At 46.6% G+C, this 19,305-nt stretch overlaps 1 protein-coding gene across 1 annotated transcript in view; it reads right to left on the bottom strand.

Moving 5' to 3' along the window:
* The window catches only part of IBTK (inhibitor of Bruton tyrosine kinase), an 88,080-nt gene that overhangs the window by 10,737 nt on the left and 58,038 nt on the right, over nt 1-19,305 (bottom strand). Inside the window, exon 24 of the mRNA XM_026654497.1 lies at nt 16,579-16,737. Coding sequence (XP_026510282.1) covers nt 16,579-16,737 — 159 coding nt within the window. The remainder of the gene's footprint in view (nt 1-16,578; nt 16,738-19,305) is intronic.

The following is a 19,305-nucleotide window of genomic DNA, read 5'->3' as shown; positions in this document are numbered from 1 at the left end:
TCTGTTAGTCTTAAAGGTGCCACAGGACTCTGTTGCTTTGTACTATTCTAGGATGACTACCTAATCACTAGGAAAGCAAAAATCTTATGCTATACATTTAAAATTAGAAATTGACAAATTTCTTACCTGATAATTTTCTATCAGCAGCTTCTCTCTGAATTCATTACTCATGGGCTAAAGGACAGTTACCTGTTCCATAACTGGCGTTCTTCGAGATGTGTTGCTCAGGTGTATTCCACTATAGGTGTGCATGCTCACCATATGCACCGGTGACGGAAGTTTTTTCCTTAGCAGTATCCGTAGTGGGGGAGCACCGCTGCGACCCCTGTAGTGACACCGGTATATCGCGTCATAAAGGGGGCTGCGTGCTCCCCCCACCCTCAGTTCCTTCTTGCCAGACAACTCCGACAGAGGGGAAGGAGGGTGGGACGTGGAATACACCTGAGCAACACATCTTGAAGAACGCCAGTTACGGAACAGGTAACTCTCCTTTCTTCTTCGAGTGATTGCTCATGTGTATTCCACAGTAGGTGACTCCAAGCTATCCCTGATGGAGGCGGGTAGGAGTTTAAGTGTCAAGTTTAAGGGTTGCCCGGGCAGAGCACCGCCCTACCAAACCCGGCGTCATCCCGCGTTTGGGAGACGATCGCATAGTGTGATGAAAAAGTGTGGACAGAGGACCATGTAGCAGCCCTACAGATGTCCTGAATAGGGACATGAGCCACATAGGCCTCAGACGAGGCCTGGGCTCTCGTCGAATAAGCCTTCACTATAGGAGGCGTGGGAACCCCTGCCAGGTCATAACAGTTGCGAGTGCACGAAGTGATCCAGGGGGAGATCCGCTAGGTGGAGACCGGTCGCCTCTTCATGCGCTCGGCCGAAGCAATGAAAAGCTGGAGGGACCTTCTAAATGGCCTGGTTCTGTCCGGGTAAAAGGCCAGCGCTCTGCACACGTCTAACATGTGCAGGCGGCGTTCCTCATTGGAGGAATGGGGCTTAGGACAGAGGATGGGGAGGAAAATATCCTGATCCATATGGAATGCCGAGACCACCTTCGGCAAAAAGGCAGGGTGAGGGCAGAGCTGAACCTTGTCTTTATGAAAGACCATATAGGGCGGTTCAGAGATCAGGGCCCTGAGCTCGGAGACCCGGCGGACTGAGGTGATAACCACTAAGAACGCCACCTTCCACAACAGGTGGGACCACGAACACGTGGCTAACAGCTCAAAAGGAGGCCCTGTGAGGCAGGACAGTACCAGGTTTAGATCCCAGAGCGGGACTAGGGGTCTGGCGTAAGGGAATTCCCGATCTAACCCTTTCAGAAACCGGGCTGTCATGTGATGGGAGAACACTGACAGGCCCTCCACCGGGGGATGGAAGGCTGAAATGGCCGCCAGGTGCACTCTGATGGAGGAGGGCGCCAGGCCTTGGGTCCGAAGGGACAGGAGGTAATCGAGGACAAGCTGGATAGGGGCGGAAGAGGGAGAGAAACCTCTATCCCTAGCCCACATAGAGAACCTATACCACTTAGCCAGGGAGGTTCGCCGCGTGGAGGGTTTCCTACTTTCCAGCAGGACCCTTCTCACATCCTCAGAACACCTCCCCTCCTCCTCATTCAACCACAAAGCAGCCACGCTGTCAGATGGAGCGCAGCTAGGTTGGGATGGAGGAGGCGACCTTCCTCCTGGGAGAGGAGGTCCGGCCGTAGCGGCAGCCTGCAAGGAGGTGCCGCTAACAGTTGCGGCAGGGACCCATACCAATGCTGACGGGCACAATCCGGGCTATGAGGATCATCCTCACACCATCTGACTTCATCTTTTGTAGGACCTGTCTATTAAGGGGAAGGGCGGGAAGGCGTACAAGAAGGGCCCCGACCATGGGAGCAGGAATGCATCCGATATGGCCCCTTCGTCCTCTCCCGCTCTGGAGCAGAATCGAGGACACTGTCGATTCTGGGCGGTGGCGAACAGGTCTTCCTGGGGAGCACCCCACTGTAGGAAGATCCACCTGGTCACCTCCTTGTGCAGGGACCACTCGTGTTGCTGGGAGAATACCCTGCTCAGGCAGTCCGCAAGCGTGTTGCTCTTGCCGGGCAGGTAAAAGGCCCAAAGGAGTATACTGTGGGCTATACAAAATTCCCACAGGAGCTGGGCTTCCTGGCATAAGGCCCGGGAACGCGTGTCCCCGTTTGTTGATGTAGTACATGGCGGTCGTGTTGGCCGTGAGGACTCTGACTACCTTCCCTTGTATGTGCTAGCGAAAAGCCACGCACGCCAGGCGTACAGCTCTGAGCTCCCTGACATTTATGTGCAGGGCTAGCTCCTGTGGTGACCACATACCCTGGGTCCTGAAATCCCCCACGTGGGCTCCCCAGCCCAGGTCTGAGGCATCCGACACTAGATCTAGTGAGGGACGGGGCTCTCGGAAAGGGATACCCCGGAGCATGTTGCTCGGGAGGGACCACCATTGGAGGTCTGCCACCACCCTGGGTGGCACTGTGACAACCTTGTCCAGGCCGTCCCTGGCCTGGGAGTACCGGGAGGCCAGCCAAAGCTGGAGGGGCCTCATCCGAAGCCTGGCATGGTGCACCACATAGGTGCATGCTGCCACGTAGCCTAGTATTTGAAGGCACACGCGAGCCGTGGTTATCGGAAAAGCCGTGACGGAGGCGATGAGAGCCTTGAGCATCTCGAACCTGTCCCGAGGGAGGGAGGCCGTGGCTACTCAGGAATCTAGCAGCGCCCCCATGAATTCTATGCGCTGAACTGGAAGTAACATGGATTTCTCCTTGTTTACCAGTAGGCCTAGAGCCACGCAGGTGTCTAGCAGGAACTTCATCTGCTGCTGCACCAGAGCACGATACCGGCCCTTGAGCAGCCAGTAGTCGAGGTAGGGGAAGATCTGCAGCCCTTGCCTCCTGAGGTGGGCCGCCACCACCACCATACACTTTGTAAATACCCTGGGGACAGTAGAAAGGCCAAAGGGGAGGACTGTAAATTGGAAGTGGTCCTGACCCACCAGGAAACGGAGGTAGTGCCTGTGACTCTCGAAAATGTGGATGTGAAAGTACGCATCCTGGAGGTCCAGTGCAGTAAACCAATCCCCCTGGTCTAGGGACGGAATAATAGAGGCCAGGGACACCATGCGGAATTTGCAATGCACCAGAAACTGGTTGAGGTTCCGCAGGTCGAGGATGGGCCGAAGCCCGCCCTTCGCCTTGGGGATGAGAAAGTACCTGGAGTAAAAACCTTTGCCCTGGTATTCCCGAGGTACCCGTTCCACTGCTCCCAGAGAGGGGAGGCACTCTACTTCCCGGTAGAGGAGTAGGGCATGCTCCGGGGACCCGTCCGGCCGCCCGGACGGGGGACAAGTGGGAGGGGCTGAAACAAACTGCAGCTTATACCCTTGGGAGATGGTACTGAAGACCCATTGGTCCGACGTTATATGGGAGCACCGCAGTCGGAAGTCCGATAAACAGTTTAGAAAAGGTAACTTTATTAACTGGGTGCGGGGTACACTGGCAATAGGCCCGGTGACCCCCCTCAACAAGTCAAAAACGCCGTTTTCCCTGCCGTCTGGCCTTCGAGGCCCCAGGCCATGGGGCCGAGCAGGACTGGCGTTGGGACCGACGTCTTTGATCCCTCTGCTGCTTAGGCGGGGGTTCATATCTGCCCCTAGCTTGCGGAGCAGAGGGTTGAGGCCTGGGTTTGTCCTTAGCAGGCGGGACGTAGAGGCCTAGCGTCTGCAGGGTGGTACGGAAGTCCTTCATCCTGTGCAGACGGGTGTCTGTCTGGTACGCGAAAAGGGCCTTGCCATCAAACGGCAGGTCCTGCATTAGGGACTGGGATTCTGACGACAGCCCTGAAAGCGAGAGCCACGCCGCCCATCTCATGGAGACAGCGGTAGCCATCGAACGAGCGGCTGTGTCTGCAGCGTCCGATGCCGCCTGGAGAGCCGCTTTGGCGGCGGTTGCACCCTCCTCAACCAACGCCCTGAACTCCTTGTCAGGAATGAGGGGCTCAAATTTGGGGAGGGATCCCCACAGGTTAAACTCGTAGCGGCTCAGAAGCGCCTGATGGTTGGCCACTCTGAGCTGGAAACTCGTTGACGAATAAACCTTTTTACCAAAGGCATCAAGTCTACGAGCATCCTTGTCCTTTGGCGTGGGCTGGCCATTCCGTTCATGGCGGTGGACCGATTCAACCACTAGGGAGTTTGGAGCTGGGTGGGTATAAAGGTACTCGAGACCCCTCGCGGGGACAAAGTACTTCCTCTCGGCCTTCTTAGAAATAGGCCCAAGAGAGGCTGGGGTCTGCCAACGGCCAGTGGTGATGTTGGCAACTCCCTGATGGAAAGGGAGCGCCACACGCCCTGGTATCGAGGAGGCGAGGACATTGAAGAGGGTGTCGGAGGGTTCCTCCATCTCCTCGGCCCGGAGCTCGAGGTTGGCTACCACCCTCTGAAACAGCTCTTGGTGGGCTTTAAAGTCCTCCTGGGAAGAAGAAGGAGGCGGTACCGCAACCGAATCGCCCTGCGCCGAAGAGGTGGACGGCGCGGCGCCTTCAGCGGCCAACGGCACCGAGGGCTCCACGTCCAGGTTTGGTGCCGGAGTCGGTGCCGGGGGTTCAGCACCCACAAGTTGATCTCGGTGCCGTGAAGGTGACATGGGTCGGCACTGAGAAGCTCCAGCCACGGAGCGAGGGCCTGGCTGCGCAGGTGCCTGAGGCCACGGTGCCCACTGGCACCACTGTCCCTGCCAGGGCATGGCCTGGAGCAGAGGCGCATTGGGCGCTGGCAGGGCAGGCTGGTCCTGCGGTGCGGCCTTGGGAGAGACTGCTATGCACTGACGCCGAGGTCCAGGAGGAGTGCACGGTGTCGTAAGAACGGCTGGAGCGGTCCCGATCGTGATGGCTCCTGCCCAGAGACTTCGACCTAAGAGCTGTCCCTGGATTCATTGTAGCGCCTGTGGCCACGGTGCCTCGGTGCCAGGGACTCTCGGGACGCGCCGTGACCATGGCGTCTGTGACGGCGGGCGCCCGAGTAGGAGCGTCGGTGCCAACGGCGTCGCGACCTGTCCCTCTCGGACTCGCTGGAAGAGGAACGGCGCTGTCTCTTGCCGCCTCCTCGACAGCGCTCAAGGCCGGAGGGGTGGGATCCGCTCCTGGAAGAGTCCGGATGCGGAGTCGACGCGCGTCGCGGGGCTCTAATAGGCACCTCGACCCGGGAAGGTGCCTCAGACTCCCACACCTCCGGGGAGGGCTGATGGGCACCCAAAGGCGGCTTCCCACGGGACCGGGGGCCCGACTGCGGCAGCGCTCTCGGCACCGGAAGTGTCAGTATATCACGCGCGGCCTGAGCTGCCTCCAGCGTTGAAGGCATGTGTACCTCAGGTGAGGCTTGCGTGAACGGGACTGGACTACTCCGCTCAGCGCGAGTCGGAGGTCTCTGTCCCAGTGGGGATCGCGGGCTGCCCAACTCTGGTCTGGCCTCACCCCTGGTCTTCTCCCGGCGCCGCTGAGACTTCTCTGGCTTCTTAGCTAGGGAGCGGTGCCGGGACGTCGACGGTGCTTCGCTGCGCACCGAGGACACGGTGCCGGGTGCCGATTCGGAACGGCGCACTGGAGGCGCTTCATCACGTGCCGACGACGCGGAGTCCGGCGCGGTGTCAGCTCGACGTGCCGGTGCAGGGGCCAATGCTAACTACATTAAAAGAGCCCAGAGTCGGATCTCATGCTCCTTCTTCGTCCGTGGCTTGAAGGAGCGGCAGATCTTGCACTTCTCACTAACGTGAGACTCGCCCAGACAGCGAAGACACTGATTGTGGGGATCGCTTCTGGGCATAGAGTTGCGACAGGAGTCGCACGACTTGAAGCCTGGGCCACGGGGCATGCTCCGAGCCAGGCACTCACGAAAGAAAGTTCAATAACGGAGAGACATTAGTGAACCGGATACCACTAAGCTAGATACGCTGCAGCTACACTAAGCTGGAGCCAGTTCCGACTAACTTCGCTGGCGGCAAGAAGGAACTGAGGGTGGGGGGAGCACGCAGCCCCCTTTATGGCGCGATATACCGGCGCCACTCCAGGGGTCACAGCAGTGCTCCCCCACTACGGATACTGCTAAGGGAAAAACTTCTGGCACCGGTGCACGTGGCAAGCACGCACACCTATAGTGGAATACACCTGAGCAATCACTCGAGGAACAACTATGGAATGCACAACTTGTGGAATTCAGAGTTGGCCCAGAGTTGCTGCTGGAGGCTCCAGGACTAAGCTCCGTCTTTCAGCTCAGGCCACCAGAAGAGTTCTTCCACAGTTGTAGAAATGCTCTTGCAACCAATTAGTACCATTAAGGTAACCTGACATAATTATCACACTAAATTAACTTTAAGATAATATACTTTAAGATAATATATGTCTAGAACTTCTTTTGGTGAAAATTTTCAAATTTATATTCTGATCATTTATATGATTACCCTGGTGGGTTGAATTCAGAGAGAAGCTGCTAAGAGAAAGAAAATTATCCGGTAAGAACTGTCGCATTCTGTTGCACAGCTTCTCTCCTAATTCATTATTCATAGGAAGTATGGAGCAGTGAATTCCAGAAGTAGGGAAGGAAAGGAAAGGATAAGCAGAGTTTAATTATTATAGTAGAATAATAGGCAAGAACGGGAGTTCTCCCCATATAAAGCAAGAGCTTTATAAACTATGGAGTTATGTGTGAGAAGTAATCCAGTAGTGCCCTCTACCAAAGGATGCTTTTTTAGAGGAAAGGAACTTCACTTGAAGATCTTCCTCGGATGAGGCTCAAACACTTTTCCCTCAATGCCTCTAGAGACTTCTGTGAATAGTTTCCCAGATGCCTAGTATGCCAACTGGTAGGATTTTTACATCTTGCCTGCAGCAACCTTGAGCATTTTGGACAGAATGGGATGAACAGGGTACAACGAGCATACATCTCAAGCGTATGGAGTATGTATCTTTATAGCTCTAAGAATGCTTATTTATATCACAACCTTCCAAGGATTAGAACAAAACCACGGGATAATTATTTTCCAGCAATTGTGGAAAGAGGAACTTACTTTGGACAGAAATGTTCTGGAGCTATAAGAATAACCTTTTCCCTGTGACAAAGGCAGTGTGGTTCTTGTCTGGATATGAGAACTAATTCTAAAACTTGCCTTTCCAAGGTAATGGCGGCTGGAAAGGTCTGCCACAGGCTTGTCTAATTTGTCACTGTAATTAAATTTGGCACATGATACTTAAGTGGAGGATCCAAAGTGCCTATTTTCAAAATGCCACTATGGCTGGTACCCATCTTTCTAAGGTGCTTTCTTGTAGGACAGCAACCAAGCTTCCCAGGGAAACTTTAGTGTAGCTGGGATCACTAGAACTTTGTGATTATTATTATTATAATAATTGTATTACAATGCTATCTAGAGAACAGGATCACATTATGTTGGGCTTTCTGTTTCCCCTCACATTGGAAATGTAAATTTGATCAGATCAATGAATCCCGTGTGTTGTGTGGATACCAAACTATATCCGAGTTTAATAGAGAATCCATGCTGAATTACACTTCACTTCTGATGCCCAAGTTGTTAACTGTTCCCGGTTTGAATGAAAGAGTCTCTGCTTCAAGAGGTCTGTTTACAATGTGGCATTATTGGCTACCTAGCAAGTTCAAAGTGCCTTCTGGGCCAGTGGAGGACAAGGACACAACAACTCTCCTTTTTCTTCTTTCCTGTATTCTTTATGTGAACTGTCTTGAAAGGTAGCAGATTCTTCTCTAATCAGGACATTATTTCCATTACCACAGAGAAGCTTTGACCTCTAGTTACTCCCTGGTTGGAAGAGATGTCAACACTCATGTCTCAATCACAGGCCAACCCTAATGGGAAGTAAGGGGAGGCTTTCTCTGCAATTACCGTAATTGCCTAAGGTTTCTTGCACCTTCTACTGAAACAGCTGGTTCTGGTCATTGTCAGACACGATACTGGACTTGAAAGGTCCAATCCTCTATGACCATGTTTGTGGGGTTTGCTTCTTTTTATTTTTAATAAATTTATTTTAAATAAAATAAAATAAAGACACACACCGTGATAGAGGTGTCAATATTAACTAAAAACTATATATGAGATGAAATTTTTGGAAATTTATCTTCCAAGTATGTTTGCTTCCATAGTGAATATTCAAGGGTGTAGAGCAGTGATACTCAGACCTCAGTGGTTCAGGAGCTAAATTAGTGATCAACATTACCCAAAAGAGCCACAGTAATGTGAATTCATTGTTTCATTCACTATTGTACTATAGATTCATATTTAAACAGTATGACAGGTTAATTACATAGTGCAAGTTAATAACGTAACTGGTTAATAACATAGTAAAAGCATCCTGATTGGTTAATAATTCAAGCACACAGTTTTTTAATATCATGTGCTGCAAAGAGCCACAGCAGACACATTAAAGAGCCACTTGCAGCTCGCGAGTCTCAGTCTGAGTATCACTGGTCTAGAGTGGGTGTGACCTGTGCCTGGCTGTGATTACCACCAGCCCCTTAAGACTCTAGATACAGAGGGTAGATCAAAAGGAAGACTCTTGTACAAGCACTGTGGCTCACACACAAATACTTTTTTTGGTCTTCATCATTATGAGGATTTTGTTGATTTGGAGGAAAATTTATCTAAGGCTAGGTCTACACTACAGCGGTGTTCCGACCTAAGATACGCAACTTCAGCTACGTGAATACCGTAGCTGAAGTTGCGTATTTTAGGTCGGCTTACCTGGTGGTGAGGACGGGGGAAAGCCGACCGCTGACGCGCTGCCGCCGACTCCGCTGCCGCCTCTTGTCGAGGTGGATTTCCGGAGTCGACGGCAGAGCGATCAGGGATCGATTTTACCGCGTCCTCACGAGACGCGGTAAGTCGATCCCCGATAAACCGATTGCTACCCGCCGGATCGGCGGGTAGTGAAGACGTAGCCTAAGTTTCCTTGCACGCTTCTACTCCAGATTTTTCCCTCTGCCAGGGTAATGGCCCCTTCTTGGATACACTTGGTGTTGGTAGTAACTAATCGACTTCTATGCTGGTTTTGATAGTGAGGGTTGATGCCTCTCTGCAATGTCAGTTACTAATTTCCCTGTGTCCTCCAATAGCTACTCACAAGTTTGCATACGCAAGATATCAGTTTTGAATGAGTGATAACGATTCCTGGGTATAACACGGCTTCCGTGTAGCCACCAAGTTATCACAAATCACATCAAGGGTTTGACCAGAACAAAACCCAAGACATCTCAGTCCAATCAAAAACTATACCTCTAGACAATGAGCCACTTGTTTGCCACAAAGTAGGCTTTCCTTACTAAATACATGAAAAACCTACCGTCTGAAAGGGTATAGCTGAGGCTTTGAAATTGCAGTGCAGTGTCTAAGGCATTTTGGAAGGCAGTCCCCTTCTGAAGGTGTGACTTGTCTTTCCCTGGTGGAGCTACTACTACACCAACATTAGGCTCCCAAAAATGTAAGAAAAGTCTTTATTTTTGTACAAACACTTTAGCTGAACATTTGGTTTAATCAGATGTCCTCATTTCGATCTTATGATACACTCACAGGAAGCATTAATGGGAAAATATACCTAAGAACACTTGAAAGAGAAGATATTTTATTATTAATATTAATCAGTTCCTTGCAAGCTACTGATTTTTTTTTTCCCTAAAGCATATGGGGTATTTCTTCCCCTAGCTGTCTAGGTAATACACTATTCATTCTGGCACAGCAACCACACAACAGAGGAGCGGTACTGGTACACAGACCCAACTTTGGAAATAGCTTGCTAGATGTGCCTGGGAATCTGCAAACCTGCCTGCTGGCTCCCTGGCAGCACTGAAGTAAGTACCATAGGAGCAGCCTAGTACCACTCTGGGATTTAATCAGTAAATCAGGATCATTATGAAGGGAAGGGAAGGGAAGGGAAGGGATTTCTTATTTGCCCCTCTATAATCCCATGAAGGTGCAGCTTCCTGGGGATTGGATCACGTGCCTCTGTTCTGTCACAGACTGCCTGAGGTGCTCCTAAGTCTTTAATGTGGAGCCAGCCTGGTGAGTGGGGGGGAGAGCCTTTCAGAGTCTCAGGCCATTTCCCTGGCAAAGCAGGGGTTTAGGGTGATGATCAGAAGGCACAATTCCCACTCTGCTATTCCTGAAATCTGAATCCCTTTCCCTGGCAGAGCAAGGGTCTTTAAGCTTAAAGCCAGACAGATACCATTTCCATTAGACTACAGCCCGAGGCAGGGCTGCAAAGGAAGAACAGCCTTCTCTGCAGGCCCAGACATGCTGCAGAGTGGGAGAGGGCGGTGAGCATGGTACAGAGCACTGTGAGAAAGACTATGTAGGAGAAAAGCGCCAGCAAACACTACCACAGGGTGAGAAAGCAAAAGAAGGGTTTAACTACCATTTTCATCCCAATTGCTAATTAACAATATTAATTACTACTATGAGAAGGACACATTTCCTTTTGCCTTTTAGGGACTCCCGGGGGTTTGCAGGACTTACCCCTGAGTATCATGAGAATTCCTCGAGTCCCAGTGGGAAGAAGGGAAGCTGTGTTGGAGCCCTGCTCTCCCCCGGGACCTGAGGGCCCTTTAGTTTCTGCGGACGGCGGGGGGGAGGACAACTGTCGATCCTTTCAGGGGGTTTTCTCTCTCCAGCCCAGGTCTGTTGTGGGATTTACCCCTTGAGCTGGTTTGATAGCTTCTTCCTCATCCTTAGACTCTCTCACTGAAAGCTCATTAGCCCTGGATTGGTCTTTTCTGCATTAGAGTCGCGGTTTCCCAGGGCAGAATGGGGACCTAACATGCCGGTCTGACTCTGAGCCCCATACCCTGGCAGTGCGAGGGTCAGGTCACTGGCAACAGGCGAGGCATAATTCACCCTCTGCAGAGCTTGTAAGTGCTGCTTCACAAAGGCTTCATAAGCCGGGTGTCTGCAGCACAGCTCATGTAAGGCCTGAGTGGTGCACAGAAGTCTGTCAGGAAGGAGCTGCAGCGGCAGATCCATGTGGTGAAACCAACATGCTGCTATTTACCAGGGGATGGGAGGAGGAGGAGGATAATAAAGTTGCAACTGCATGAAAATGAATAAAAACAAAGGTTTTAAAAAGAAAATTGTCAGGAGAAACTGAACCGCCAATTTGTTCCACAGCAGGAGGCAGAAAATCTGATGGCCTGAGCTGAAGAGTGGAGCCTAGTCCTGGAGCCTTCAGCATCACCACTGAACTGCCTCCAAATTCCACAGGTGGGGGCATTAGCCCATGAGTAATGACTGAGGAGAGCAGCTGTGCAACAGAAATATCACTTACCTTACGGCCTTTTGAGCTTGTGGATCCTCAATTCTTTTAAAACAAACTTTTTTGACAATGATGCCCGGAGAATGACTTGCACTGACAGATTTTTCTTCTTCCAGTACAAGATCACGGAATGACTTTGGCAAAGCTGAATGTAATGAAGATGCCCTTTAAAAACAACAACAACAAAAGCCTCAACATTTTAGACTTACATTTTTCAAGACTATATTTGTGAGTCATGTTAAATATGAGCTAGAGATCTACATGATTTTATGTCACCAAATATCATAATTTTGGACATCAACATATCTGTCAGGTCTTTTGCTGTGAATATGGCTCAAGGAATTCACTTGTGGTATATCTACACATGAATATTTAGTAATTTTTAATTGCTAAAATCTAGGGTTAAATACAACTAACAAACATTTGTGTTCTGTCTATGACAGAAATAATTAACATGTGTTCACTAACATGATTGTTAACAGTTGTTAAAACAAGACTAAAATGTCAAGTGTAGCTATATGCCTGTAGTGTCAATTTTACTAGACCACAGATGGCAGGCTCCTATGAAGATAGAAGGCTTCATTTTGCAAAACCCCAATAGCAAATATGGGCAAACCCTAGTCCACAAGTTTCAGTAGAATCCTTACTCTATTACATTACATTATACGTGCTACGCTGGGTACTCTCCCTAAAATAAATATTTTGTTGAGGAAAAAAGAATAGATGTGTAGTATGGGAAAGTAACTGAGATGAGGAAAAGTAATTCCTACCATGAATCCTACCACCCATTTTCCCTCTGCTCACCCCAATGTGTCCATTGCCCCTTCATTACGGATCTCCAGAACTAATGCAGGATAAAGAATCAACCTTCTAGATAAGTTAGGGCAGAGATAGTCTGTTTTTTGTTGAGGTCCAAATTTCTTGGTCCAAGATACAGTCAAGGTCCAGACTCCAGAGAAAATAAAAAATAATGATAAGTAAATACAAAGATTTCAAGGTCTGTTCAAAAGTGTCTGGCAGTCCAGATTTGGCCTGTGGTCCACCTACTGACTATCCTTGAGTTAGGGGAAGGGAGAAGAATGACTAACATGCTACTCAAAAGCTATTTCTATTTACAGGAGAAAAGAGAGTTATCACAACTTTACTATATGATTCCCTCCTGTCAGGATCTCAGGCATCAATCTTGCATGCATTTAAACACATGCTTAACTCTACTATCATGAGTAGTCCCATTCATTTTAAATTTGACTACTCATGGTAGTCGTGTTAAGCATGTGAATAAAAAAAAAAGAGCCCTAATTTTTTACTTTTTAAAGATTATTTCTTTAATGCAGAATACTATCTACACCAAGGCAATGCTGGGTGAAATATAAACCTATAGCATAACCAAAGCAAGAAAAATTAAACATCTAGAAAACCAAATAGCAAGCACTGTTCAGGGAAATCTCAAACACGTCAGGAACTGAACAGTTTAATAGAATCATAGAATACAAGGGTTGGAAGGGACCTCAGGAGGTCATCTAGTCCAACCCCCTGCTCAAAACAGGACCAATTCCCAACTAAATCATCCCAGCCAGGGCTTTGTCAAGCTGGGCCTTAAAAACCTCCAAGGAAGGAGATTCCACCACCTCCCTAGGTAACGCATTCCAGTGCTTCACCACCCTCCTAGTGAAATAGTGTTTCCTAATATCCAACCTAGACCTCCCCCATTGCAACTTGAGACCATTGCTCCTTGTTCTGTCATCTGCCACCACTGAGAACAGCCGAACTCCATCCTCTTTGGAACCCCCCCATCAGGTAGTTGAAAGCAGCTATCAAATCCCCCCTCATTCTTCTCTTCTGCAGACTAAACAATCCCAGTTCCCTCAGCCTCTCCTCCTAAGTCATGTGCTCCAGACCCCTAATCATTTTTGTTGCCCTCCACTGGACTCTTTCCAATTTTTCCACATCCTTCTGTAGTGTGGGGCCCAAAACTGGACACAGTACTCCAGATGAGGCCTCACCAAGGCCTTCATCAACCTGATGTACGCTTAACCTCAGGATTCAGCCAAAATTCAGCCAAATTCAATTTTACTCTGCAAGTGCTTTAAGCTATTACTCACATATTCTCTGATGCACTCTTCTTCCTTTGCGTGATTCAAGCAGTGCAAAGGGAGCAAAGCAAGTCCCCAGCTTGGAATTCCCGACACAGTGTGTGAAGAGTCAGTGTGCACCTATTCCACTCCCACTGCAGTCTTGGCATATGAGAGTTAGGGAGATATGACCGGAACATGCTGGCTAACCCCAGACAGTCCCTTGTGGTCCATTCTTAGCTGGCAGAGGTTACAGAAGCCTCTTCTGGGACCAGTGCAAAACCCGCTAGAGAATTAGAGAACCTAACTAACTAGCTCCATGTCACCTCCTTGCCACAGCTACATCCAATGGCAACTGGGCACCTGCATTACTATTTTTTGTCATTTTAGGTAAAAATAAAATGAAACTTATGAAAGAGTTATGGCCAACAAAAAACTAATGGCTTAAATGCAATATCTTTACTAAACTCATCTTGCTTTGTGCACTGTCCTTTCCACCTAATTTGTAACACACTAATTTAATTTGACCACATTGTCTTTAAAAGAAAAGATGTTTTAATTGCATGGAAGAAACTTAAAAAATCTTATTCCTAGAATTTTGGCTGTACACAAACAAGTGTGAAGTTTCTTTATAGAAGAGCTATTGACATTTTGTTGTGTTTCAGAAGGCACTTTTGACAGATGGCGCACCAGTATGGACTTCAAAGTACTAAAATACATTATGATGCACAAAGCACATTTTTGCAACTAAAATATCGAGTTTTAATTGTTGTAAGCCTCATTCAAGATGGACTCTAGGTATCTGAACCATATACACACCTCTCTCTCTCTCTCTCTCTCTCTATACTCACACACACACACGTATCTGAACTATATGATACATAAAACCGAAATAAGGCTAATATTTTGTTTAATTTCTTGTGGGACATGGGAGTCTTTCAAAATAAAAGTGTTCCTTACAAAGTTTATTATTCTCTACCAGTCTTCAAAGCACTTGATTTTAGCTTCAATCCCCCAAACTGTGAAATTGGAGGTTTCTTTTGGCATAAAAGAAAAAATGGTATAAGTTATACTGTGTCTTTTAATCAACCAAAGAAAGTGCCAGAAGGTCCCACACCCTTCTGGCAAATGTTCTTGCCAGTAAAACTGCTGAATTTCCAAGACAAGTATCTCCTTTCACTGGAACACAAAAGCTCTATAGCTCTCAATGTACTGCACGCATGAAAAGCTGAGTTTGCCACCAGATGTACTCTACATTTTGGATCAAAAGATCCATAATTCCACATGGGTAAGTGATGCACCCAACCTTACTGTTCTATACTTTTATAGAAAAATAGACAACGTGGATGATAATGGTGAATACATTTAAAAAAAAAAAAAAAAACCCCACTAGCAAAGCAACCAGTAGTAATCTACAGTTTGCGTGTTGAAGTTTAAATTTTACTTAACCAAGTTAATTCCCCTTTCCAGCAGCTAGGCGATTATTTGAAACATTTATAGATTTCTCACTGATTCTCTGCTTTAACTCTTGGTTTATCGACATTTTCCATCTGAGCAGGCACAGACAGAGGAATATTGTAGATGAACATTTATAGGCATATGTGGCCACAGGAAAATTAAACCAGAAAGTTATCCTTCAGTAGAAGATGCATTGGCCTTTTCACTTAAGATACCTGGGCCTGCATATCACACTATACAAAATATTTCAAAAGATAGATTTATTAAAAATGTGCCCAACAATCTCTGGGTGCTTGTACATTTAATATAAAAGACACCAATTAACCAAAGTAAAACTAAAACTAAAAGTCAGCTCCCACTAGCCAGTAAATTTAACTTCAGCCACTAAAACCAACTTCTGGGGAAAATTGGATGAATAGATGCCTTGAACATCCTACAAAGCTTAATTCATCCTTTGTTGGACCACGAGGAAAGTAAGCTTTGAAAAAACTCAGTTTGACATAATGTACATGATGTACCAGATTAAGTCTCAGTAACGTAGGTACTGTATTCACTGCAACATGCTTAAATAGTCAGTTTAAGGATTTTTATGTCTAATTTGGTAATCCTATGTATCCATCAAACCATTATATAAAGTTCAATAAACTCCAAATCCTGCAGTTTTGAAACATTGCCTCTTCTATTATGGAAGCATCAGTCACAACTCCAGGGTTCAGACTGAGTTCTGCTTTGCACTTTAAGCAAGAACTCAAACTTTGTTATGTATATGAAAAATAAACTGCATCTGCCCCAAAATTACAGCACTTACTCTGAACCCAGAATTATTTGATAAAATGCAAACAAACAGTACATTTCTGTGATAAGACAGATTTTCAAATTAATGTTAAGAAATATAATGTGTCAAGTCTTTTCTTTGTCCAGAATGATTATTAATAATGGAACACCACAAATTCTTCAGACTTTCCATACAGTTGACATTAGTTAAAATACTGTGCATAGGCGACACTTGAAAAAAGGTTGCAATTATAGTAACTAATGACTGTGATATTAAATTGCTATAGTGCTCCTTGAAAAAGAGACAACTAAGGGGGGATATGATAGAGGTCTATAAAATCATAACTGGTGTAGAGAAAGTAAATAAGGAAGTGTTATTTACTCCTTCTCATAACGCAAGAACTAGGGGGTCACCAAATGAAATTAATGGGCAACAGTCAAGCTGTGGAGCTCCTTGCCAGAGGATGTTGTGAAGGCCAAGACTATAACAGGGCTCAAAAAAGAACTAGATAAGTTCATGGATGGATCACTTGATGATTCATTCTGTTCATTCCCTCTGGGGCACCAGGCATTGGCCACTGTCAGAAGACAGGATACTAGGCTAGATGGACCTTTGGTCTGATCCTGTATGGCTGTTCTTATGTCTATCATGTCTTTGATACTGTTGACCATACTCACAATATGCACGACAGGGCCCAGCTTGGTTGTGGCCTTTAGGATATATGAATCCTAGTGGTTGAGCCACAATCACCACCACTAACCACAACTCCTGTTTAAAATTTTCAATAACACTAAATGTACAAAAGTAGAAACAACACTGTTTTCTTGTAACTAAATAGAAGTTATGTCATCTTAAAAAAAAAAAAAAAATACTGCCCAAAGGGAACCATCAACACAAAGACAAATAAACTGAGTTAACTAAGATGACATACCATGCACTCCCTGGTTTTGTAACTTTCATAGGTGTGGGTGGCGTGGCTGTAATTGAAGTAGCATCCAGGCTGTTCGTAACTGAGCCATTATCTTTAGCCGCCATGGCAATCATTTTTCTTTGCTTCTGAGAAAGCTTGATTCCATGAGAAGCAGGTTTACTATGAATTAAAATGACAATTGGAAAGAGAAAACTGACAATTTAAAATACTAACCTCAAAAGACAGGTTATTTACTAGCAACCGTTATTCGAGTGTAGCCTCTACATATTCACACTTGAAGCACTGGTGCCTCTAGTGTCAAGTTGCAGAATCTTCTGAAGAGCAATGCCCTTTGAGGATACTCTCCCTTCCCTCCGTGCCCCTTGCAAGGATCGCTAGGGCATAAAAAGTAAGGATTGGCCCAGACATTCTTCAGTTCCTTCCCTAGTTCAGGAAATTCTTTCCCAAGACTCCAAAGAAAAGGGGAAGGGAGGCAGGAAGTGTCAATATGCAGTTGTAATCTAAGAGTAACAGCTGCTGGTAGTAATCTCTCTCCCTCCTTCGAGCAGCCTCTGTATAGTCCCACTTGCGGAAGACTCAAAAGCAGTACAATTCTAAGGAAGGTGGGCTGAGAGCCTAGTGAACGCTGTCTGCAGAACTAACAAAATGAACATCAGGTCTGAATAACAGGTCAAGAGTGTTAGTGACTGAAATTTCCTCTCCTGAATTAAGTCTGACACAGAGAGAGAGATTGCTTAAACCACATATAGATGCCCATGTAGCATCTTTGCAAAAAGATGATGAAAACAATCAGCATCCATCTGATGCTTTACCACTCTCATTTAGTTAAGTACACCTTGATTTCGCAGGTGACCAAATACCTAACAAGTCATAAAAGGCATGAGAAAGATGCTTGTGGGACTACAGACAGCCTAGTGGCCTGAAAGATTAAATCAGGGATGATATTTTTTGAAACTGGAAATTGTGGTGAAGATATGCACAGGACCACATTTTCCATATGGAACTGAGCTTATGCAAACTTAGCCTTCTGGACTGCATCTCACCAACAACCTGGCCATATTTAAAGCTATGAGGAATGTCCTTTTCCATAGCACATGGCATAGATGACACACACATGTGAATCAGAGCAAAGATCCTAAGTTTTGTGAAGGAAAGATTTCAATCTCATGGCAAAGGAGAGTCATGCACCAGAGGGAATAACCCAAGGACAGCTCAAATAAATCCATCCACTGCAGTATTTCTGAAAAGGGAAGTCAAATTTACTTTGTCTCATATCACAACTAAGCAAATGTTCCAAGTAGCATTACTAGTACATGGAGTAAGTCTTCCATAAACTAGAGGATTGTACCATTCTCCCATGCATGTGACAGTAGTTGCTGACATCACAACCAATTCAGTCTGGTAGAACTCAAAACAGTTCTTCAAATGTTCAAAGTGTAATATATCAAAAGCAAGAGAAGAGCATCTCAGATTCACTCTTCAGCTACTGAGATGGGGAAACTTCGATATTTATTGCAGCAGGTTTTTGTCTGCTTTGTTTTTCAACAGGATCTACTAGACTTCAGAATAAACCTCCCCATAAAGCATCTCAGTAATCCAGAAGTCAGGCTGTCAACCTGAGAAGATTCAGACTCAGATACTTTTACCTCAACTCTAAGACAAAGAACAAGGAGAATGGAAAACAGGATTTGTAGTACTAAAAAACATCTGACCTAAAATGTCCGAAGATGAAACAGCCAAGACCAATTAAGGCTACTGACAACTTTTTGGATCCATTGTGACTGACCTCCAGACAGACCTCCTGAATCAATGGAATCAGAGGGAAGGCAGAAGAATTCCAGATTCCAGTAAGAAAGGGGAGTACCCCAGCTGGGATATATTCTCAGTTGAGAATCTGAAACTTACAAAGTTAAGTATTTTTCCATTGGCCATCGTGACTACCTGAGTGCAGGTCAGGTAAGTTTACAAAAAAATATGAGAATACTTTTGAGGTACCTAGTACAGATGACCAAGTCCAAGGAAGGATGAAAGCCCATAGAGGTCTTTTTAGCACTATAGCAGAATAGGTTTGAGGCTAAAGGGCCAAAGATGCAGCACCAGGAAGCCCAATATGACTGGAATGGAGACTTTCATTGCAGAGGTGTCAGGGGTTGCGTCCACTCCCCAAACACACACAAGCTGCTCTGGAAACTGAGAGGCTCCTGTCAATGTGCAGTTAATGACGCATAAATAGGAGAAGCATGCAGATCCAATGATCCATCATTGGCAGGTGACAGCAAAACAGACTGCCAAATATCTAGCATCGTTGACACCAAACTACATTAACTCAGATGGATCAGGGAATTCTATTTTCACTAGAGCTGGGTAGAGAGCCACTTCAACTAATGGTTCACCAAAGTCATTGGTGAAACTAAGGACATTAGTGCTATTGGTATCAGGCAAAACTTCAAAACGAGTAGTTCACAATTATTCAAAGGTGCTGGATTATCAGCACCGGACTTTTGACATGGATGGATCCGAGGACCTAGCACTGCCAATGCTGGCACCAGAGTACTTCTAGCATGTGGTTTAGAGTGAACTGCAAAATCTTCAGCACCAAATTAGCTTGAACCAGACTAATTCAGGGACTTCTGTTGCTCATTGAGTATGCTAGAATATCACTGAGCTTAGTCAGCCAGGGACTTGGACACTGCTTCAAGGCAGATAAAGAGCCACTTGGGTGAGCAG

This window comes from Terrapene carolina, unplaced genomic scaffold (assembly GCF_002925995.2).
Source record: "Terrapene carolina triunguis isolate 2854851 unplaced genomic scaffold, T_m_triunguis-2.0 Scaffold42, whole genome shotgun sequence".
Classification (NCBI taxonomy): Eukaryota; Metazoa; Chordata; order Testudines; family Emydidae; genus Terrapene; species Terrapene triunguis.
The sequence above is the reverse complement of the archived record's forward strand: the minus strand, read 5'-3'. Positions and strand labels throughout refer to the sequence as shown.